General features: G+C 42.2%; 1 protein-coding gene across 3 annotated transcripts in view; it reads left to right on the forward strand.

Moving 5' to 3' along the window:
- PPM1H (protein phosphatase, Mg2+/Mn2+ dependent 1H) overlaps positions 1-24003 on the forward strand; it is a 289690-nt gene that overhangs the window by 110029 nt on the left and 155658 nt on the right. For all 3 annotated transcript variants that reach the window (XM_008978449.4, XM_034935524.3, XM_034935525.3), the window contains exon 3: positions 21890-22234. In XM_008978449.4, the coding sequence (XP_008976697.3) occupies positions 21890-22234 (345 nt within the window). The remainder of the gene's footprint in view (positions 1-21889; positions 22235-24003) is intronic.

The raw sequence follows: 24003 nt of genomic DNA on the forward strand, positions 1-24003 counted from the left end.
ATTGATAGCTTGATGGGGATGGCATTGAATCTATAAATTACTTTGGGCAGTATGGCCATTTTCACAACATTGATTCTTCCTATCCATGAGCATGGAATGTTCTTCCATTTGTTTGTGTACTCTTTTATTTCATTGAGCAGTGGTTTGTAGTTTTCCTTGAAGAGGCCCTTCACATCCCTTGTAAGTTGGATTCCTAGGTATTTTATTCTCTTTGTAGCAATTGCGAATGGGAGTTCACTCATGATTTGGTTCTCTGTTTGTCTGTTATTGGTGTATAGGAATGCTTATGATTTTTGCACATTGATTTCGTATCCTGAGACTTTGCTGAAGTTGCTTATGAGCTTAAGGAGATTTTGGGCTGAGAGGATGGGGTTTTCTAAATATACAATCATGTCATCTGCAAACAGGGACAATTTGACTTCCTCATTTCCTAATCGAATTCCCTTTATTTCTTTCTCTTGCCTGATTGCCCTGGCCAGAACTACCAACACTATGTTGAAATAGGAGTGGTGAGAGAGGGCATCCCTGTCTTGTGCCAGTTTTCAAAGGGAATGCTGCCAGTTTTTGCCCATTCAGTATGATATTGGCTGTGGGTTTGTCATAAATAGCTCCTATTATTTTGAGATAAGTTACATCGATATCTGGTTTATTGAGAGTTTTTAGCATGAAGGGCTGTTGAATTTTGTCAAAGGCCTTTTCTGCATCTATTGAGATAATCATGTGGTTTTTGTCATTGGTTCTGTTTATGTGATGGATTATGTTTATTGATTTGGGTATGTTGAACAAGCCTTGCATCCCAGGGATGAAGCTGACTTGATCATGGTGGATAAGCTTTTTGATGAGCTGCTGGATTCAGTTTGCCAGTATTTTATTGAGGATTTTTGCATCAATGTTCATCAGGAATATTGGTCTAAAATGCTCTTTTTTTGTTGTGTCTCTCTCTGCCAGGCTTTGGTATCAGGATGATGCTGGCCTCATAAAATTAGTTAGGAAGAATTCCCTCTTTTTCTATTGATTGGAATAGTTTCAGAAGGAATGGTACCAGCTCCTCTTTGTACCTCTGGTAGAATTTGGCTGTGAATCCGCCTGGTTCTGGACTTTCTTTGGTTGGTAGGCTGTTAATTATTGCCTCAATTTCAGCTCCTGTTATTGGTCTATTCAGAGAGTCAACTTCTTCCCAATTTAGTCTTGGGAGGGTGTATGTGTCCAGGAATTTATCCATTTTTCTATATTTTCTAGTTTATTTGTGTAGAGGTGTTTATAGTATTCTCTGATGGTAGTTTGTATTTCTGTGGGATTGGTGGTGATATCCCCTTTATCATTTTTTATTGCATCTATTTGATTCTTCTCTCTTTTCTTTTTTATTAGTCTTGCTAGCAGTCTATCAATTCTGTTGATCTTTTCAAAAAACCAGCTCCTGAATTTATTGATTTTTTTGAAGGGTTTTTTGTGTCTCTATCTCCTTCAGTTTTGTTCTGATCTTAGTTATTTCTTGCCTTCTGCTAGCTTTTGAATGTGTTTGCTCTTGCTTCTCTAGTTCTTTTAATTGTGATGTTAGGGTGTCAATTTTAGATGTTTTCTGCTTTCTCTTGTGTGCATTTAGTGCTATAAATTTCCCTCTACACACTGCTTTAAGTGTGTCCCAGAGATTCTGGTACATTGTGTCTTTGTTCTCATTGGTTTCAAAGAACATCTTTATTTCTGGCTTCATTTCATTATGTACCCAGTAGTCATTCAGGAGCAGGTTGTTCAGTTTCCATGTAGTTGAGCGGTTTTGAGTGAGTTTCTTAATCCTGAGTTCTAATTTGATTGCATTGTGGTCTGAGAGACAGTTTGTTGTGATTTCTGTTCTTTTACATTTGTTAAGGAGTGCTTTACTTCCAACTCTTTTGGAATAAGTGCTATGTGGTGCTGAGAAGAATGTATAGTCTGTTGATTTGGGGTGGAGAGTTCTGTAGATGTCTGTCAGGTCCTCTTGGTGCAGAGCTGAGTTCAAGTCCTGGATATCGTTGTTAACCTTCTGTCTCATTGATCTAATATTGACAGTGGGGTGTTAAAGTCTCCCATTATTATTGTGTGGGAGTCTAAGTCTCTTTGTAGGTCCCTAAGGACTTGCTTTATGAATCTGGGTGCTCCTGTATTGGGTGCATATATATTTAGGATAGTTAGCTCTTCTTGTTGAATTGATCCCTTTACCATTATGTAATGGCCTTCTTTGTCTCTTCTGATCTTCTTTGGTTTAAAGTCTGTTTTATCAGAGACTAGGATTGCAACCCTGCTTTTTTTTTTTTTGCTTTCCATTTGCTTGGTAGATCTTCCTGCATCCCTTTATTTTGAGCCTATGTATGTCTCTGCACATGAGATGGGTTTCCTGAATACAGCACACTGATGGGTCTTGACTCTTTATCCAATTTGCCAGTCTGTGTCTTTTAATTGGGGCATTTAGCCCATTCACATTCAAGGTTAATATGTGTGAATTTGATCCTGTCATTAGGATGTTAGCTGGTTATTTTGCCCATTAGTTGATGCAGTTTTTTCCTAGCACCGAAGGAGCTTTACAATTTGGCATATTTTTGCAGTGGCTGGTACCAGTTGTTCCTTTCCATGTTTAGTGCTTCCTTCAGGAGCTCTTGTAAGGCAGGCCTGGTGGTAACAAAATCTCTCAGCATTTGCTTGTCTGTAAAGGATTTTATTTCTCCTTCACTTATGAAGCTTAGTTTGGCTGGATATGAAATTCTGGGTTGAAAATTCTTTTCTTTAAGAATGTTGAATATTGGCCCCCACTCTTTTCTGGCTTGTAGAGTTTCTGCCGAGAAATCCACTGTTAGTTTGATGGGTTTCCCTTTGCAGGTAACCCGACCTTTCTCTCTGGCTGCCCTTAACATTTTTTCCTTCATTTCAACCTTGGTGAACCTGACAATTAATGTGTCTTGGGGTTGCTCTTCTTGAGGAGTATCTTTGTGGTGGTCTCTGTATTTCCTGAATTTTAATGTTGGCCTGCCTTGCTAGCCTGGGGAAGTTCTCCTGGATCATATCCTGGCAGAGTGTTTTCCAACTTGTTTCCATTCTCCCTGTCACTTTCAGGTACACCAAACAAATGTAGATTTGGTCTTTCACATAGTCCCATATTTCTTGGAGGCTTTGTTCATTTCTTTTTACTTTTTTTTCTCTAAACTTCTCCTCTCACTTTGTTTCATTAATTTGATCTTCCATCACTGATACCCTTTCTTCCACTTGATCGAATTGGCTATCGAAGCTTGTGCATGCGTTACGTAGTTCTCTTGCCATGGTTTTCAGCTCCATCAGGTCATTTAAGGTCTTCTCTACACTGTTTATTCTAGTTAGCCATTCATCTGATCTTTTTTCAAGGTTTTTAGCTTCTTTGCAATGGGTTCGAGCATCCTCCTTAGCTTGGAGAAGTTTGTTATTACTGACCTCCTGAAGCCTACTTCTGTCAGCTTGTCAAAGTCATTCTCCATCCAGCTTTGTTCCGTTGCTGGAGAGGAGCTGTGATCCTTTGGAGGAGAAGAGGTGCTCTGGTTTTTAGAATTTTCAGCTTTTCTGCTCTGGTTCCTCCCCATCTTTGTGGTTTTATCTACCTTTGGTCTTTGATGCTAGTGACCTACAGATGGGGTGTTGGTGTGGATGTCCTTTTTGTTGATGCTGATGCTATTCCTTTCTGTTTGTTAGTTTTCCTTCTAAGAGTCAGGTTCCTCAGCTGCAGGTCTGTTGGAGTTTCCTGGAGTTCCACTCCAGACCCTATTTGCCTAGGTATCACCAGCGGAGGCTGCAGAACCGCAATATTGCAGAACGGCAAATGTTGCTGCCTGATCATTCCTCTGGAAGCTTTGTCTCAGAGGGGCACCCAGCCATATGAGGTGTCAGTCAGCCCCTCCTGGGAGATGCCTCCCAGTTAGGCTACTCGGGGTTCAGGGACCCACTTGAGGAGGCAGTCTGTCCATTCTCAGATCTCAGACTCTGTGCTGGGAGAACCACTACTCTCTTCATAGACAGGGACTTTTAAGTTGCAGAAGTTTCTGCTACCTTTTGTTCATCTACGCCCTGCCCTCAGAGGTGGGGTCTACAGAGGCAGCAGGCCTTGCAGAGCTGCGGTGGGCTCTGCCCAGTTCGAGCTTCCCCAGCCGCTTTGTTTACCTACTCAAGCTTCAGCAGTGGCAGACGCCTCTCCCCCTACCAGGCTGCTGCCTCACCGGTTGATCTCAGACTGCTGCGCTAGCAGTGAGCAAGGCTCCTTAGGTGTGGGACCTGCTAAGCCAGGTGCCATTTGCTAAGGCCATTGGAAAAGCGCAGTATTTGGGCGGGAGTGTCCTGATTTTCCAGGTACAATCTGCCATGGATTCCCTTGGCTGGGAAAGGGAATTCCCCGACCCCTTGCGCTTCCCAGGTGAGGCGATGCCCCACCCTGCTTTGGCTCGCCCTCTTTGGGCTGCGCTCACTGTCCCACCAGTCCCAATGAGATGAACCAGGTACCTCAGTTCGAAATGCAGAAATCACTGTCTTCTGCATCGATCCCACTGGGAGCTGCAGACCAGAGCTGTTTCCATTCGGCCATCTTGGAACCGACTCGTGTTTGAGCTCTTGACAGTGGCACCTGACTTATAAGAAATAAAATACAAATTAATTTCGGGTTTCATCTGCATATAAGTAAAAAGTCAGGAGCTAAAGAAGCAATGTTTGAAATAAGTAAAACAACAACAACAACAACAAAACAAACTTAAAAGGCACACAAATTTAAATGTTTTAAGGTGTTCTGCACTGTAGTATTTTAGCCTGAAGAAATGTAAGGGGATGTGGTTGAAGTTTTCTAGTCTCCATCTCCAATACTCTCGAATGGATCTAGGTTTTGTTCTGTTTTGTCTTTTAATTAAGAGTTTAGTGATATAACTTATAATACAGAAACAATAAACATTTCTCCTTTGGGGTTAAGAAAGCAATGTTTGGCCAGGTACGGTGGCTCACGCCTGTAATCCCAGCACTTTGGGAGGCTGAGGCAGGTGGATCATGAGTTCAGGAGTTCAAGACCAGCCTGGCCAAGAAGGTGAACCCATCTCGACTAAAAATACAAAAAATTAGCCGGGTGCGGTGGCAGGCGCCTGTAATCCCAGTTACAAGGGAGGCTGAGGCAGGAGAATCACTTTAACTTGGAGGGCAGAGGTTGCAGTGAGCTGAGATCATGCCACTGCACTCCAGCCTGGCGACAGAGTGAGACTCCATCTCAAAAAAAAAAAAAAAAAAAAAAAAAAGCAATGTTTTGGCCGGCGCAGTGGCTCACGCCTGTACTCCCAGCACTTTTGGAGGCTGAGGCAGGTGGATTCCCTGAGCTCAGGAGTTCGCAACTAGCCTGGGCAAAACAGTGAAACCCCGTCTCTACTGAAACACAAAAAATTAGCTGGGCTTGGCGGCATGTGCCTCTATTCCCAGCTTCTTGGGAGTCTGAGGCAGGAGAATTGCTTGAACCCGGGAGGTGGAGGTTGCAGTGGGCCAAGATCACACCACTGCACTCCAGCCTGGGCAACTGAGTGAGACTCCATCTCAAAAAAAAAAAAAAAAAAAGAAAAAGCAACATTTTGAGATATTTGATGAAGCAGGTATGTAGTATAGTAGAGAAGGGCATTCTCAATGACAAATGAAGGTGGAACTTTTCTTGTGCCTGGATCATTTTTGGGTAGCTTAATGTGAAGAGCTATAAGCCCACAGTCTGGCAAATAGCAAATAGATACTCTTTGGCAACGTGCAAGCCTCTTGACATGCCTACCTCTGAGAACTGATTTGGAAACAGGATGGGTGGGCAGGAAAGAAGGAAATCTACAATTCTAGCACTTCCAAAAGACACTTTCATGAGACTGTCTCTTAGGAAAGCTGCTGTAAGCTTGTTGAGGACAATACCTTATTCCCAATGGCCTCCTGATTCCCACAGAAGGCTTTTTAATTAACCAGCTCAAGATTTGTGCACATGAATCACCATTGCTAGCTTTTCTTTCCTTTGACTTGGAAGGTTATAAAGAGTCTTTATTTATCATACTGATTGCCATCCTCAGGTGAAAACACAGCTTTTCCAAGAGCTTTTTCTTCTTAGTTCCCAAATATTTAGTCATTCCAGGAATGAGATAAGAGGAGGAGGGTACCAAGTGACTTCTCTGTGGAAGGAGAAAGAGATCACTCTGAAAGGTATGTCATAACCTAGTGTTAAGAAGTGCGTGTACTTACATAAGATGCGTGGGTGGGAAATATTTAGGGTATTGTGGCCATAACCAGGAAATTTTTTTGCCCACGTCTGACTCCCTATTTTGAACAGATTGTTTTTGGCTTGAGACTAGACTTCTGAACACATGCATTCCAAGTCTACTTCCTTAGGAGCACCCTTGTGTTGTTTAATTTAGCCAAAACACATCAAAGTGTGTGGTTTCAGTATCTGCTAGTTCAGTGTCTAATTACAATAACAGGAGATGGCTGTGTCAGCATCTCGGCCAAGACCATCAGCAGGGGAGAGGAAAGCTGATTATCTTTCTCAGCAGAGGACGGGGCAGCACTGTGGGAACTCCAGGCAAATAGGATCAAAATGGGGCAGGGAGAGGCAAAAGGAACATGAGAAAGGGACTATTTCAACTTTCCGAACTGAGGTTTTGCCATTCTTTTTATCTGTTTTTGTAAGAAGTACTCTTTCACCCCCGAAACATGCAATGAAGGTTGCTTCTGGTTCTACAACAGCAGCCCTTTGGAATATTTCGCCCTCATCAGGCAGTTGGCTCCCTGCAATGATGTCAGCTATAAAAATGCAATAGGAGCAGCCTTTTATTCATCTCATTTTATTATGCTAAAATTTTGTTCCTTGTTCTGCACATGTGAAGAAAATAAGAATTTTCTTTTCTTCTTAGTTTTTTTTTTTTTTTTTTTTTTTGAGACAGGATCTCTCTCTGTTGTCCAGACTGGAGTGCAGTGGCGCGATCTTGGCTCACTGCAAGCTCCGCCTCCCAGGTTCATGCCATTCTCCTGCCTCAGCCTCCTGGGTAGCTGGGACTACAGGTGCCCGCCACCACGCCCAGCTAATTTTTTGTATTTTTAGTAGAGACGGGGTTTCACCGTGTTAGCCAGGATGGTCTGGATCTCCTGACCTTATGATCTGCCCGCCTCAGCCTCCCAAAGTGCTGGGATAATAGGCATGAACCACTGTGCCTGGCCAGTTTTTTTTTTTTTTTTTAGTAATGCAGTGGTTTCTTTCAAAACTCTTTTAGTTCTAGGGACATAGAACTCTTGCCAGTGATTAAGATGGATGATTTTAAAACCAGGAATTGAGGAGGCTGATGTCAGCTAGAATCCCTTTAAAGGCCCCTTATTGGTGGGTGTTGGATTACTCTGAAGACCAGGTTTGACCAAGATGTACATAGTAGCTGAGAACACAACATGGTTTCACTATAGTTTCCCACTGTGGCAAAATGTAAGGTGCAAGGAAAATAAATCATGTTGAGATGGAAATTTCTTCTTGCTTCACTTATAATCTGACTTCCCACAGCTTTAAGTGGGAAGAACATTGTCAAGGGCAATAAACTTTATTTTCTTCTTTCATTTCTTCTAAAAAAAAAAAAACCAAAACCATAAATAATACTCAGCACTCGTGTACCAGACGCTGATTTTAGTGCCTTGCTGGTATTAATTTATTTAACCTTATATAGGCTAAGTATCCCTTATCCAAAATGTTTGAAACCAGAAGTGTTTTGGATTTCAGATTTTTTCAGATTTTGGACTATTTGCATATACATAATGAGATATCTTGGGAATGAGACCCAAGTTTAAACACAAAATTCATTAGTGTTTTGTATGCAGCTTACACACATAGTCTGAAGGTAGTCTTATTTCTCCATGGGGTTGCTAAATAAACCAGATATAGTGTGCCTGTGTTTCTACCATGACCCACTGAGATCAGGTGTAGAATTCTCCACTTGTGATGTCATGTCCATGCTCAAAAGTTTTGGATTTCAGAGCATTTTCCAGACTTTTGGATTAGGAGTGCCCAAACTGTAATATGTGCATAAATATGTATTATTATTGCCTTTTTTAACTGATGAGGAAGCTGAGGCACAGAGCTAGAAAGTGTAGATCTTGATTCGACCCAGGCAGTCTGGCCTCAGTGTCTAGACTTACACCATGCTGCCTCTGTATCCATTAGCAGTTGAGACATGGAGCAGGAAAATCTCTTTGAGAAAGTCAGACATCAAGGAAGAATAACTCCTAATGTTGACATGTATAATTTCAATAAAATTTGACACTAAATATTTTCTCATTTCCATTATGATTTCTCTTTTGATATGGGAGTTAGTTAGCAGTGTCCCCTGTCAACTCAGAAACTGTAATAGCTGTTACTCAGATGAAAAACAGAGCTAAAATGAAATTATCATCTTCTCTTTATCGTCCATTTTCTTGCTAAATTATAGAAAGACCATCATTTGCATAAACCATGGGAAGAAAAAAAAGCCCTCTGACTGGATAAGCATGAATACCTGAGTTTGAATCCTGTCTCTGCCCCTTACTAGATGTGTTATCTTGTGCAAGTCAGTCGGCTTCTCCATACCTCAATTTTCCCATCTGTAAATTGGTTATAACAGGTACTATTTCATAGGCTTATTAGAGTGAAGTGAGTTAAAATATGAAAAGTGCTTAGAATAGTGCATGGGGTAGGTGCTCAATAAATATTATCTATTGTTGTTGTTGTTTCTAATAGTGGATTGGCAACTGCACTTCAGTATTATTTCACAGTACTTATGTTTTTTCCATAAACTAATTTAGGGAGAAGTTGTTGATGTATAAACTAATAGTTTAAGAATATTCCCGAGTTGATTCTAGAATAAATCACAATGCAATTTAGCAAAAACCGTTATAAACTTTGTACTTCCTTTTATAAATTAATATTTTAAGACAGGTCTAAATTGCCATTTAAAAACAAAAGTCAAACTTACTAAACCTATCCTGCACCTTACTGCCTCTTTATGTGGGAGGAATTGAACCAAAGAAACCTGCAATTCATATTGTCATATCCTGAGAAGGAAGCAGCATATTCATTAAAGTATATGAAATTAAGGGATTTTTTTCCTCCACTGCAGAGCAGAGTATCCGAACAATTTAGTCAAAAAAAAGAGGTATGGTAAAAAGCGAACAACGCTGTAGGGTCATGGCTCCATGTGGACAGCAATAGAACATGAGCCCTAGGAAGGTCTTTCATGAAGTCACTCAAATGTTTTCTCATCTCTACCTCCTCATTGGCTTATTCTTCTCCCTTTCACTGTGGTACTGTGAGGATCAGATGGAAAACTGGACATTGAAAGCCCTGTGGATGGAATGCCTATAGCAGATACTCTGGACTGTGCATTATCATCTTCACTGAGATTCCTGGAAAACTGGCCAGAAAGTTTGTGGAAATCAAACCATATAATCACATATATAGTGGGGAAACAGAAAAATATGGCAACTCTGTTTCCCCAAGGGGAAGTGATCAATCCCTTTTCTTTGGTAGTGGGAGAGACGGGGTAGAAAGTGCATTCTGTGCTCATACAGGGCATTTTGTAAAATCAACGATGAGATGTCACTCAAAGTGGGATTTCTACATTTGTGATAGGCCTTTCCTGCTGTTGATATGGCCCCTCCACCGGTTGTATAAATACCTGAATAGTTAGGGTGGCAAAGGGAAGAATAATATTAAATAAGCTAAGGACTTGTGAATGCTACCAGGAGGATACCACTTTTTCCCTTCAGACAACTATTTCTAAATTAACAGTCTCCAAATCGTAAGTTAAAAACAATTTTTTTGGCAGGGTGTGGTGGCTCATGCCTGTAATTTCACAGCACTGGGAGGCCAAGGCAGGAGGGTCACTTGAGGCCAGGAGTTTGAGACCCAGCCTGGGCAACATAGCAAGACCCTCTCTACAAAAAATTTAAAAATTAGCCAGGTGTGGTGGCACATGCCTGTAGTCCTAGCTTCTTGGGGCGGCCAACGTGGGAGGATAGCTTGAGGCCAGGAGTTCCAGACTAGCTTGGGCAAAATAAGGAGAACTCATCTCTACAAAAATAAAAATAAAAAATAAAGCCTGGTGTGGTGGTGCACTCATGGTCCCATCTAGTCAGGAGGCTGAGGTGGGAGGATGGCTTGAACCCAGGAGACTGAGGCTGCAGTGAAGTATGATCATGCCACTGCACTCCAGCTTGGGTGACAGAGCAAGACCTTGTCTCTTAGAAAAAAAATGCACCCCCAATGTGTTTGTTCATTTATTGATCATTTATTGATATATAACCTACTACTGTGTATCCATAAAGTATATAATTATTTTAAAACTATAAAGATACATTTAAAATTTTTAAATGTTTTAATTTAAGGGCAATAAAGATGAAAAGGCAACGTTTTAAAATAACAACAGCTAACAGTGATACAGTGTTAATTGTATGCCAGGCATTGATTTAACTGTTTTTCACACAGTAACTCATTTACTGTCTTGCTAAGAGCAAAGACTTCCTGCTATCATTAGCTAATATCTGAAGGCAAAATTCATCATTAACAATAGCGAGTATAATTCCATATTTCAACTCTCCCCTTGAGCGTTTCAGAGTATTTTGGCTAGATATGATGATGATGATTGTCAGATATGACTGGATTGTCATTCCTGGGAATATCAAGTGCCAGCTCTGACATGTTCTTATTTGCTCATGTTTTCTATCTGTAGTTTCTTTGCAGAAATTTTTTTAACCTGTTGTCTACTATGTGAGGAATAATTTTAATTTAAAATTTAGTAGTATAATCACCAGTTAGGGGCACAGGTCCCCTGCAATGGGTTGCCATATACCAAAACTAACAGGCATGGAAGGGCACCAGCATCCCATGCACGCGGAGGATTGACTTACCTACCACGCGAGGGCGCCAGTGTCATCCCGAATGAAAACTAGGAAAGCATTTCTAACGTGTCTCTTACACGCCGACCGATTGTTTTTCAATTCCCCCTCACATTCATGTGCTTCGTGTGGAGAGCACTCGTCTCAGGGGAAGAGGGATAAAGAGGTTTGCAAAACTCTAGAGCTCTGTGCAGTGAGTAAAGGAAGGCAAAACCGTCGTTTCCTTAAGCTGGAACAAATACCTCAAACCCCACTCCTTGGCTTTGTGTATTTCCTCTCCTACATCTGGGTATTTCTGTTGGTCTCCACAGGAAACGTCTGAGGTTATGTCTAGAACCTCTCCTTCTCAGTTGGCACTCCATAAAGAGGGGATGGGTACCTCACAACCACCCAGATGGCTAACGCTGGCTGTTTTAGTCTATGGATTCCCCGGAGTTCAGGTGCACGTGATGTAGCTCCTGTTCGAGTAGGGCTAAAATTTAAGCTGGTCATTTTTGACATCTTTGGTTGGCCCTGGGATCAGTATACCTGAAGCTGAATGGACACCACCTGCTTGTTTCTGAAATGACTTCAGCTCCTTGTTTAATAGTTAGATTTCTGTTTGGAACAATCTTGTATTTGTTGAAAGGCCCAAGGAGTCTTTTCCAGTTAGAACTCATTAAGTTCTGGCATACTAGATTTTTTGAAAAATGGGAAAAAGAAAATAAAATTATTAAAAAGCAGTTTCCTTTTGCGAGAAGAGAATGTGATAATGAGCCTACTGTAGAGAAAGTCTAAAAGAGAAACTGAATTTTCAAGCTCTCAATTTTTCACCTTCTGGAATCTTCCTTCATCAGGCTGCAGATGTATTCCTGAATAGAAGTAGGTAGGCATTTGTGTGTTATAAATTGCGTATAAGACTGATTCTTTGTAAATGAAATAATTTAGAATGCAACTGGAAAACTGCCTCAAAGTTATTGTTTTGTGAGTCAGAAGTGATTTCTGCCAAATTGAATTATATGGTAAGTCAGGAAGGGGCTTGATACTGTTTTTCTTCAAGTGGAGTACACATTTAACTCATGTTTATCTGGAGCAAAAATAAGGTTAAACATTTGTTAGAATGAATATGAGTAATTTTGAAGTGTATTATGTCAAGAGCTAGGTTACTGTAATTATGAAGGGTCTGATTTGCATCCTGTGCTGGTGCCCCATCAACATTTTCTGAAGCTTCCGGAAGAGTAATGCAGAGCCATTGCCGAAACATTTGAGCAATCAGACACGTATGCAATTACTAGTAAGCAATAAACAAATTAAAATAACACAAGCAACACTGAAGTGCAAGGCCACACAGTAACAGAAGCCGAGGAGATTAATTACACAAAGTTGTGTGACACTGGGGAGAGGGAAAGATCCCTTAACTTGGAGTCTGAAGAACTAGGTTCAAATCCTATCTCTGCCACATACCAGCAGAGTTACTTAAACTATCTGTACCCCAGTTTCACTGTTGGCAAAATGGAGTGACACCCATTTTATTGTGATGTTAGGGGGATTAAACATAGGTGCTTGATAGATTTGTATTAGTTTATTCTCACGCTGCTGAGACATACCAGAGATTGGGTAATTTATAAAGGAAAGAGGTTTAATTGACTCACAGTTCAGCATGGCTGGGGAGGCCTCAGCAAACTTACAATCACGGTGGAAGGGGAAGCAAACACATCCTTCTTCACGTGGTGGCGGAAAGGAGAAATGCAGAACAAAGGGGAGGGAAAGCCCATTATGAAACCATCATATCTTGTGAGAACTCACTATCACAAGAACAGCATGGAGGTGACCACCCCCGTGATTCAATGACCTCCGACAGGGTCCCTCCCACGACATGTGGGGATTATAAGAACTACAGTTCAAGATGAGATTTGGGTGGAGACACAGCCACACCATATCAGATGTCCTTTGAACTAAGACTTCCTTTAGGGGAAATAAGAAAGGTGAACAGAAGCAACAGGAGTTGCACAGTACAGCGAGATGAGTACACCATTTGGCAGAATTGGAAGTCAGGAGCTCAGATGTGCAGCCTGGTCTCCCCACCTGCTCAGTGTCCCTCCAGGCTATTTAATAGTATAAGTAATTACCATTACTTCTAGTGTTTTTGCTACTCCTATGTGCTGAATACAGTGCTATACATTTTATCATTTTTAAAACGTACAGTACAATTAACTTTTTCCTTTTGGTATACAGTTGTATGAATTTTAACACGTGCATAGATACATATCATCACTGCTGCAACAGGGATTCAGAGCAGTTTCATCATGACAGAGAACTCCTTCTTGCTATCCCTTCATAGCCATACCCCTTCCCATGTGCCCCCCATACCCCATGGTTAGCTGCACATTTAATACATGTTATCCACTCGCGTGATGCCATGCACTTTGTTTTTCTAACATTCATCACACTTGTAATTACCTGATCATATTCTAGATTGTTAGTTCAAGAGCTTGAGAACCATGACATTTTCATTTTCTGCTGTATCTCTAGTGCCCAGCATGGAGCCTGGCACATAGGAAAGGAGGCTCCAAGACATGTACCATTACATGAAGTAATCTTACTGTCTGTGCCACCATTTTGCCTTGTCCTTTATCATCTTCTTCAAATAAGGAAATGGAGTTGAGAGAAGTTAAGTAACTTCCCCAAGGTCACATAGTAGTAAATTTCAGAACCCAGATTTGTCTTGATCTAAAGCCTGTGGTCTTTCTATGTTAAGACATATCATGGTAGATAGAATATGTTTGTTTTAACTCATTTGAGAATGCGTAAGTAAATATCCAGCATTTAAAATAACTAAAATTGCCCTTGGACTGTTAAATAATGTAAATGCTTAAACCTTGTTTATTTACCGTATAAATACAAAATCTTATACTCAGAGTTAATACCAAACTGAGGAGATGTTCCTCCTTTGCCAACAGTATGAGGGGTGGATATGCCCTAGCTCAGAAGAGATTGGATTGAGAGAGAGAGGGAGACAGTGAGTTTCATACTGGTTATGTAGGAACGAGGCTCAGCAAATCAAGTACAGCCAGAGATGGCAATGTCTCTTCGTTTCTTTGGAGCCCCTCTGAGATTCCCAGGGTCCTAGATGCAGGCTCCTTATTTGCTTCGCACACTTGGCCTCAGGGAGCTGAGGGGACACAGTCCTGGGTAAATAAAGCAAGATCAAGTCATCCCCAATCCTGGAGTAGGGTAGGGTTATGATATTCTATTGGTTTTACCAATGTGAAGTGTCTTATATAAAATCCCTATTTGCCAAGCTACTGTATTGCTTTGAAAAAATAAAAACCATTCTCTCCTTTTCTTTCTTTGTATATGTAATAAGTAGTTATCGAACATCTGTTCTGTACCAGACACTCATTGGGAATACCAGAGCAAATGAGACACACCTAAGTCTCTGTGAGCAGGGCTGACGCATACTGGTGTACAGAAAATGGGATGCACAGGGGCTGAGGTGATCCAGGCAGGCTTGATGGAATAAGTCACACTTCCACCAAAAACTGAAGGATAGTGTTCCAAGCAGAGAGATAGGGATCAGTGTTTCAGGCAGAAGAAAAACATGATGGTCATGGTTCCAGAGGTCACTGAGAGTTAGAAGAGAGGAAATGAGAGAAGTTCAGGACCACTGAAAGAAGCAAGAGATGTGCTGAAGAGTGAATAGTAACTAGATCATTCAGTGTCTGTAAGACATGTCAGCATCTAAGAGAAAAAAATGGCATTTTAAGGGCAGTAGGGAGTAACTGAAGATTCTGAGCGGTGAAGCAATACATGTGTATTTGCAGTGAAATCGCAGGTTTCAGATGCTTTAAAAGCATCACCTTCATACCACTTGTGATTCCCCAGGCCTATCTCTTAGACTCACAGTTGCATTGCCCAGGCCACCTTATTTCTGGCTTAGACCCCTAACCTTGATGAAGGCCCCTCACTGCTCATGTGACATTGAGGAGATATTCATTCCTTCATGTTCCCAGGTCTGACTTTATGCATCAAACCATCCTGCTTATCTTACGGCAATTGATGGCATCATTTTGAGGAGAACCAGGTAGGAAACAAGGGAGAATCCTCATATCCTTCTTAAAATAAGTGTACAGGCCGGGCCTGGTAGCTCACCTCTGTGATCCCAGCACTTTGGGAGGTTGAGGTGGGTGGGTCACTTGAAGCCAGGAGTTTGAGACCAGCCTGGCCAACACGGTGAAACCCTGTCTCTACTAAAAGTACAAAAATTAGCCTGGTGTGGTGGTGTATGCCTTAGTCCCAGCTACTTGGGAGGCTGAAGTGGGATAATCACTTGGGCCTGGGAGGCAGAGGCTGCGGTGAGCCAGGATCGCACCACTGCGCTACAGACTAGGTGACAGACTCTGTCTCAAAAAAATAAAATAAAGGTACAGCAAAACCTATTTGATCATTCCACCTTTGAAAATAGATCTTTATTCTCTCTAATATTTTGGTCACATTTCAAACACATGTAGCCCTCTCTGGCCTCATATTGTTCTTTGAAACACCTCTTGCAGTCCTTCATGAACCTTTTAAATTCTAGTGCTTCTTTCTTGCCTCCCAGCTTTCATAGCACTCCTAGGTACAGAGGCATTGCAACTCACTAGTACCCGCCAGGTGGTAAAATGGAGGCTTCTCAGTCTGCTTTGCCAGACTGGAATGTCACCCTAGCCCTCAAGGCCGCTGTCCAGATGGTGCTCAGGGTGAAGTAGGGGCTTCTGGAAGGAGATGATATTTAAGCTGAGTACTGAAAGCCAGGTGGGAGTTATGTAAAGGAGGTGGTGATGGTTAGTGGTTTGTGATGAGCTGCAAGTTCTGTAGTTTGGTGTGGGTGGGATTTGAGTAAGGGCTAGAATGTGGGGAGATCATCAGAGATTCAATCAGAGACGGCAAACTGGAGGCTCACGGACAGGAGCCAGCCCACAGAGCAGGCTGTTAGACTCATAAAAGAAAATGACCAAATGTTGTGTTTTAGAAAAATCACTCTGGTTGCAACTCAGATTATAGAGTAGAAAAATGGACTATGGCACTATGTATAGATTAAGGCAACCCTTCCCTCTGGGGGTAGGGTAGGGGTGGTCACCTTAGCATAGAGGTTGGTGGCTGAAAGCATAGACTCTGGTCCCCGCTGCATAACTTAATAGGTGGTGACCTAGAGCAGTTATATTCTCTGTCTCTCATTTTCCTACAATATAAAATGCAGATAATTACCACACCTCTCACAGAGGAGTGGAGTAAGGATTAAACGAGTTCATATTTGTAAAGCATTTAGAGTATTGCCTGCTATATAAGGTTTATTAAATGATGGGATGGGTGGCCAGACACGGTGGCTCATACCTGTAATCCCAGCACTTTTGGAGGCTAAGGCAGGAGGACTGCTTGAGCCCAGTTCACTAGCCTGGGCAACATAGCAAAACCTCATCTCTCTGAAAAATACAAAAATGAGCTGGATGTGGTGGCACATGCCTGTAGTCCCAGCCACTCAAGAGGCTGATGCTGGAGGGTCATTTGAGCCTGGGAGGTTGAGGCTTCAGTAAGTCGTGGTTGTGCCAGTGCACTCCAGCCTGGGTGACAGAGCAAGACCTTGTCTCAAAAAATAAATAAGTGATGGGAAGGTTTTTCTGGACCTGTAACTGGATGTGTTTCTCTGACCTTAGGGTCTCTTACACTTTTAACAGCTGAGCTGAACTCTAAGCACATAGCAGAGCCCACAATGTGGTTGCATTTCCCCGAATACTATGTCCCTTTTTTACATCCTCTTAGCATAGGAGGACATTGAAGATTTTAACATCTCATTATAAACTTGTTTTTATCTAGTTCAAGGGATTAAAAAACAACAACAAACCATGGCATAGAAATGTTAAGCAAAAGGGACAACCAGCTAATGGCCTAACACCTGTCCTGCCGCCACTCAGCTGATGATTGGTGTTGAAGATGGGATTAGAATCCAAATCTTCTCATCTGTAATCATTGTTCTTTCCTCTTTCCTATGAGTTAGAGCTCTTTGTGTTTTTACCTTTGTTTTATGATGCTTTTCATTGTTTAAATGTGTTTTTTTATGGCCTGAATGTGACTGAATGTTTTTTAGGGCAGGATTTACCTCCTACCTTAGCATCATGACTTTCACCCTTATTTCTTTTCTAATCTCACAGAATAGCTTGAGTGATCTTTTAAAAACATAAATTGATTTTGTCATTCTTACTTCAGTCAATGGTTTTTTTTTTGTTACACTTATGCTAAAGCCAGGATCCTTCATGTGTCCTGTAAATATTGAGTGGTCTAGCTGCTACCTCTCTCTCCACCCTCATCTTGCTCCTCACTCTCCCACTCAGCCACATGGCCATGGTTGAGTCTATGCTCGTGCATCATGCCCCCATTCTACCGCAGGGCCCTTGCACCTGCTGTTGCTACTGCTTGGGATTCTCTCCCCTCCCCTCCTTATCTCATGAACTTCCATGCATCCTCAGCCTAGTCCTCATGTCCTCAGGAAGCCTTCTCCAATGTGTCCTGTCCCTCTGCAGGCTGGCCTTGTAGTACTAAGAATTTCTCCTTGTCCTCTCTTTGATCAGACTTGTGATCTTATGTTTGTACGTGTGATTATTTGATCAGTGTCTTAGTATGTTCTCTCACTTCTCTAAAGAAATACCTGAAACTGGGTAATTTATAAAGAAAAGAGGTTTAACTGGCTCACTGGTCCACAGGCTGTACAGGAAGCATGGCTGGGGAGGCCTTAGGGAAACGTTCAGTCGTGGTGGAAGGTGAAGGGGAAGCAGGCACATCTTACATGGCCAGAGAAGGAAGAGAGTGAAGGGGGAGGTGCTACACACTTTTAAACAACCAGATCTCGTGAGAACTCACTCACTGTCACAAGAACAAGGGGAAATCCACCCCCATGATGCAGTCACCTCCCACCAGGCCCCTCCTCCAACACTGGGGATCACAATTCGACCTGAGATTTGGCAGAGGACACAAATCCAAACCGTATCAGTCAGTGTCTGTCTTCCCCACTGGACTATTAAGATCAGGCCATGTCTGATATCTCTTTCAGCCAGTCTTTTATCTCTACTGCCTACTCCAGAGCCTGTTGCATAGAAAGTGCTCAAATCACATATTGGTTGAATTAAAAATCAGCTATTTTATTTCTTAGCACCTAACACAGAATCGAATGGAAATCAAGTTTTAAAGAGCACAGAGTAATGGTTCATGTCACCATATCTACTCAGTGTCTTCTAGCATTATACTAAAAATTTTATTTAATGGCTTCAATTAAAAAAAAAAAAGCCTTCAGTATTTATTGCTGTAGGGTAGATAAGCCAGCTAGTCAGAAGTAGATGTTATATCCATACCTTATCTCTTTGTCCACCAATTTTCTGAAAATAGAGATCCCAAATATTTATTTTTCTTAGTGTTTTATATCCTACCCCTCTAGTTACATTTTTTCAAATGTAATGTTTTATTTCTCCCAGTTTTATTGAGGTATGATTGACAGAAATCATGTATTTAAGGTGTGCATGATTTGATATACGGGTGCATTGTGAAATGACTGCCACAATCAAGTTAATACATCCATTCCCTTACATAGTTACCAGTTTTTGTGTGTTTGTGGTGAGGACACTTAAAATCTACTCTCTCAGGTAATTTCAAGTATACAGTACAGTGTTACTAACTAAAGTCACCATACTGTACATTAGATCCCCAGAACTTACTCATTTTATACCTGAAACTTTGTACCTTTTGACCATTATCTCCCCACTTTCCTCAACCCCAGCCCCTGGCAACCACCATTCTACTCTCTGCTTCTACGAGTTTGACTCTTTTTTAGATTCCACATATGAGATCAAGTGGTATTTGTCTTTCTGTGTCTGGTTTATTTCACTTAGCATAATGCCCTCCAGGTTCATTCATGTTGTTGCAAATGGCAGAATTTCCTTCTTTTTGTGGCTGAATAATATCTTATTGTATGTAAATAATATACACCACATTTTCTTTACCATTCACCTGTTGATGGATGCTAAGGTTGTTTCAGTGTCTTGGCTGTTGTGAATAATGCTGCAATGAACGTTGGGCTATAGATACTGATTTCATTTCCTTTTGTTATATAACCAGCAGTAAAATTGCTTTATATGATGGTTCTATTTTTAATTTTTTGAGGAACCTCCATACTGTTTTCTGTAATGGCTGTACCAATTTACATTCCCACTCACAGGACAGAAGTTTCCTTTTTCTACACATCCTCACTAACACTTGTCTCGTTTTTTTGATAATAGCGATCCTAACAGGTGTGAGGTGCTATCTCATTGTGGTTTTGATTTGCATTTTCCTGACGATTATTGATTTTGAGCACGTTTTCATGTACCTGTTAGCCACTTGCTTATCTTAATTTGAGAAATGTCTATTCAGATCCTTTGTCCGTTTTTTAATAAAAAACAAAAAGATTTTTAAAAAGTGAGTTTAATACATTGCAGTAGAAATTAACCAAAATGAAGCATTAAAAAAATGAAAGCATCCTTAATGAGCGATGGGACAACCTCTAGGGACTGCTACAGGTGTAATTAGATTCTTCCAAGGAGAAAAGAGAGAAGGATACCAAAAAAAAATTTTTTTAAGAAATAATGGGTGAAATTTTTCTAAATCATATGAAATAACTGTAAGTCCACAGATCTAGAAAGACAAACTCCAAGCACATGAAACATGAAGAAAATGACACTAAGGTACATCATGCTCAAATTGCTCAAAGCCAGGATAAATGCAACTTTATTTTCTTAAACAATCTTTTTTTTTTTTTTTTTTTTTTTTGAGACAGGGTCACTCTGTTGCCCCAGCTGGAATACAGTGGCAAGATCTTGGCCTGTTGCAGCCTCCTCCTCCTCGATTCAAGGGATTCTCCCATTTCAACTTTCTGAGTAGCTGGGATTACAGGCGTGAGCCACTGTGCCCAGCTATTTTCTTATACAATCTTTAGGCCTTTTCTTTTTTCTTGCCTATCTGGAACCTTCCAGTATCATATTGAATAGAAGTAGTGAGAGCATACTTTTTTTATTTTGCCCAGTGTTATGGGAAAGTATTCAGTATTTCACCATGAAATATGATATGAGCTATAGGTTTTCCCTAGATGCCCCTTATCTGGTTGAGTAAGGTCCTTAATTTCAGTTCACTGAGTTTTATGAAAGGTATTGATGGTGAGCATCTTTTCACAAGCCTGCTGGCCATTTATTTTATGTCATCTTTGATGAAATGTCTCTTCAAGCCCTTTGCCCATTTTTTCATCGGCTTGCTTGTTTTGTTTGCAATAGAATTGTAGGAGTTTCTTGTGTACTTTGAAAATTAACCCCTTATCACACACATGCTTTGCAAGTGTTTTTTCTCATGCCATAGGCTACCTACCTTTTGGTTTTGTTGATCACTTCCTTTGCTGCGCAGAAACATTTTAGTTTAATGTAGTCCCACTTGTTTGTTTTTGCTTCATTGCCTGTGCTTTGGGTATCATATCTAAATAATCATTGCCAAGACCAATATCAAGGAGTTTTTTTCCCCCATGTTTTTTTCTAGGAGTTTTATGATTTCACGTCTTACATCTAAGTCTTTAGGCTATTTTGAGTTGGATTCTGTATATGATGTAAGAATAGGGCCCAATTTCATTCTTTTGCATGTGGATATTCACTTTTCCTAATACCATTTATTGCAGAGACTCTTCTTTCCCTAATGTGTATTCTTGGTACCCTTGTCAAAGATTAGTTGACAACATATGTGTGGGTTTATTTCTGAGCTCTCTATTCTATCAGCTATGTCATAATTGAGCTCCTTTTCTCTAAGATCTAACGCGTGTGTAATTCAAACATGGGTTCAAAAGTGCTCATCTTGAAGTAGTCTAGAAATCCACCAGCAGCCACTAAACCCAACGTAGATGAGGGAACACGGGTTGCATGTAGCTGTAAGGCAGGAAGAGGGAATGGAGAGACCGAGAGTGACATCAGCTGGAGAACTAAGGGAGGTGGGAAGTATAAAGAGGAGATTTGAATTGGCTGCATCTTGTGAGGCCTGGGCTAGACTGGCTGTCTAGGGTGAAAACATGTTCTAAAAATTCAGGATGTAGACCAAGAAAGATGGGACAATTATCCCAGCATTTAAGGGCTCTAAAAGGGGAAAATGGGTCTACTTATTTCCCGTTGGAAAACCTGAGAAAGGGCGTTTTTCCAAGGCCCCAGATCAAACCTACTCTGGGGTTGAAATAGATGGGAGGTTCCAGGCACAGTGGCTCACGCCTGTAATCCCAGCCCTTTGGGATAATCTCAGCACTTTAGGAGGCCAAGGTGGGTGGATCACTTGAGGCCAGGAGTTTGAGACCAGCCTGGGCAACATGGTGAAACCCCATCTCTACTAAAAATACAAAAAAAAATTAGCCTGGTGTGGTGGCACGCGCCTGTACTCCCAGCTACTCCAGAGGCTGAGGCATGAGAAGACTAAGGCATGAGAATCGCTTGAACCTGGGCGGTGGAGGTTGCAGTGAGCCTAGATCGCGCCACTGAACTCCAGCCTGGGCCACAGAGTGAGACTCTGTCAAAAAAAAAAAAAAAAAAAGACGGGAGTTAAGGAGTTAGGTGTTCAAGCTGGACTCGTACAGACTTGTCTGTTTGTAGGAGAGTTTTATGCAAACACCTACACGTCAAATTAGAGTAGATCTCACCCTCCAAGTAGTAGCTTAGTGTATGATCATTTGGGCTCCCTTGCTAGGTGGGGAGGCAGAGACAGCTTCATCCTTCTGGTGCTAGTAACAACAATGGCTCATTTGGGGACCCTTCCCTGAGTATTTTTTTGTTTTTGTTTTTGTTTATTTTGTTTTGTTTGCTATGTTTTGACCGCATTGTTTGCAGACGACAGACAACCAAGTGGACCCTCAGTCCCATAGATGTCCCACAATCTGTATGACCCTGAGGCAAAGTCCACAGCCGTTCTCACTCCTCCCTGTCGTCCTCTCCCACAGGAATCCGAGGGTGTTTCCTGCCACTATTGGTCGCTGTTTGACGGGCACGCGGGGTCCGGGGCCGCGGTGGTGGCGTCACGCCTGCTGCAGCACCACATCACGGAGCAGCTGCAGGACATCGTGGACATCCTGAAGAACTCCGCCGTCCTGCCCCCCACCTGCCTGGGGGAGGAGCCTGAGAACACGCCCGCCAACAGCAGGACTCTGACCCGGGCAGCCTCCCTGCGCGGAGGGGTGGGGGCCCCGGGCTCCCCCAGCACGCCCCCCACGCGCTTCTTTACCGAGAAGAAGATTCCCCATGAGTGCCTGGTCATCGGAGCGCTTGAAAGTGCATTCAAGGAAATGGTAGGTATTCCTGGGAGTCTGGGGCAGCAGGGCCAGGCTGGCGCCTGCGCCAGGTCTGTCCGTCCTTCCTGGAGGGCTCCCAGAAAGCGCACGGTTTTGCCGCCTGGCTCCACCCGGACGGCCCCCTGTGATAATGGGGCTTCCATTCCCAATAGAAATTGGCAGCAGACAGAGTTCCTGGCATCAAGTGCTGGCAAAAATGTAAAAGAAGGCTGAGTGCGGTGGCTCACGCTTGAAATCCCAGCACTTTGGGAGGCCGAGGCAGGAGGTCAGGAGTTCAAGACCAGCCTGGTCAACATAGTGAAACCCCGTCTCTACAAAAATACAAAAATTAGCCGGGCATGATGGCCGTTGCCTGTAATCCCAGCTACTCGGGAGGCTGAGGTGGGAGAATTGTTTGATCCTGGGAGACAGAGATTGCAGTGAGCCAAGATTGCGCCACTGTGCTCCAGCCTGAGCAACAGAGCGAGACTGCGTCTCAAAAAAAAAAAAGTAAAAGAAGATGAAAGAGGGGGATAGTGCATGAGGTCATAGGCTTATTAAATACAGGCCTTATTGCTTTTATTTCCTATATTCATATTGATGCCAGCTGGTACGATTGCACTTAGATGTGAGCATGATCACCATCTGTTTTACAGATGTGTATAAAGTCCGGTGTTGGGGGAAACAGGGTTTAGGAAAGTGCTCAAAAGTCCCCATCCTATACAGATGTGATCTAAGAACGGCTGTTTTACCACAACTGGGAATGCGGTTCACACTGCAGACAAAGTGCTGGAGGAGAACAGAGCCAGGGGCCAATATCCAAGAAGTCTTAGTCTTACCCAGGCATGTGGATTTGTCTGTTCGTTTCCATCTGAATGGGTCTGATCGGGAGTTCATCATCCTTCGCTGTTGGCCTCACTCCTGAGCATGTCCTTGGGAGAGTGCCACAGCTCTCGCTGTCCCTTGCTGCCCCTCTGCCTGGCAGGAGTGCACATAGAAGCCGCCTCTGCTTTGTTCTATGCCAGCTCTTTCCCTCTGTGAGCTTACTTTATCCTAAGCCAATTATTTTGGTTTTAAAGATTTTATTTCTTGCTCGGCAGCCTGCATACAGATAAAGAATAAGAGATATTTAAGGATATTTATAAGCGCTTGAGTTAGGCAAGTGGGCAGTCATGGCCTTAAAACCTGGAGATTACAGGCTGGGCGCGGTGGTTCATGGCTGTAATCCCAGCACTTTGGGAGGTCGAGGTGGGTGGATCGCAAGGTCAGGAGTTCGAGACCAGCCTGGTGAATAGGGTGCAACCCCGTCTCTACCAAAAATACAAAAAAATTAGTCGGGCGTGGTGGCACATGCCTGTAATCCCAGCTACTTGGGAGGCTGAGGCAGGAGAATTGCTTGAATACAGGAGGCAGAGGTTGCAGTGAGCTGAGATCGTGCCACTGCACTCCAGCCTGGGCAACAAGAGCGTGACTCCATCTCAAAAAAACAAACAAACAAACAAACAAAACCTGGAGATTACAAAGTGATGAGAAGCTGTTAAATGAAGTCAAAGCAGCTAGAAGCGTCTTGCCAGAACCGGATAGGCACATGGTGCATGTTCCAGGATCTCACGGCATCAGGTAGTGTGCTAAGAAGGAAAGTAAATAATGACTATACATATCGTCATCTGATTTGTTTGTAAGGCAAAAATAGTTCATATATTCACCCCTCAAATTTGCATCCTCTTTTTATTTAAACGTGTCCGTTCTTTGGTCTCAGCTTTTTCTCTCCTTGTTACAGAGATAAC

The sequence above is a fragment of the Pan paniscus genome, chromosome 10 (genome assembly GCF_029289425.2).
Source record: "Pan paniscus chromosome 10, NHGRI_mPanPan1-v2.0_pri, whole genome shotgun sequence".
NCBI lineage: Eukaryota > Metazoa > Chordata > Mammalia > Primates > Hominidae > Pan > Pan paniscus.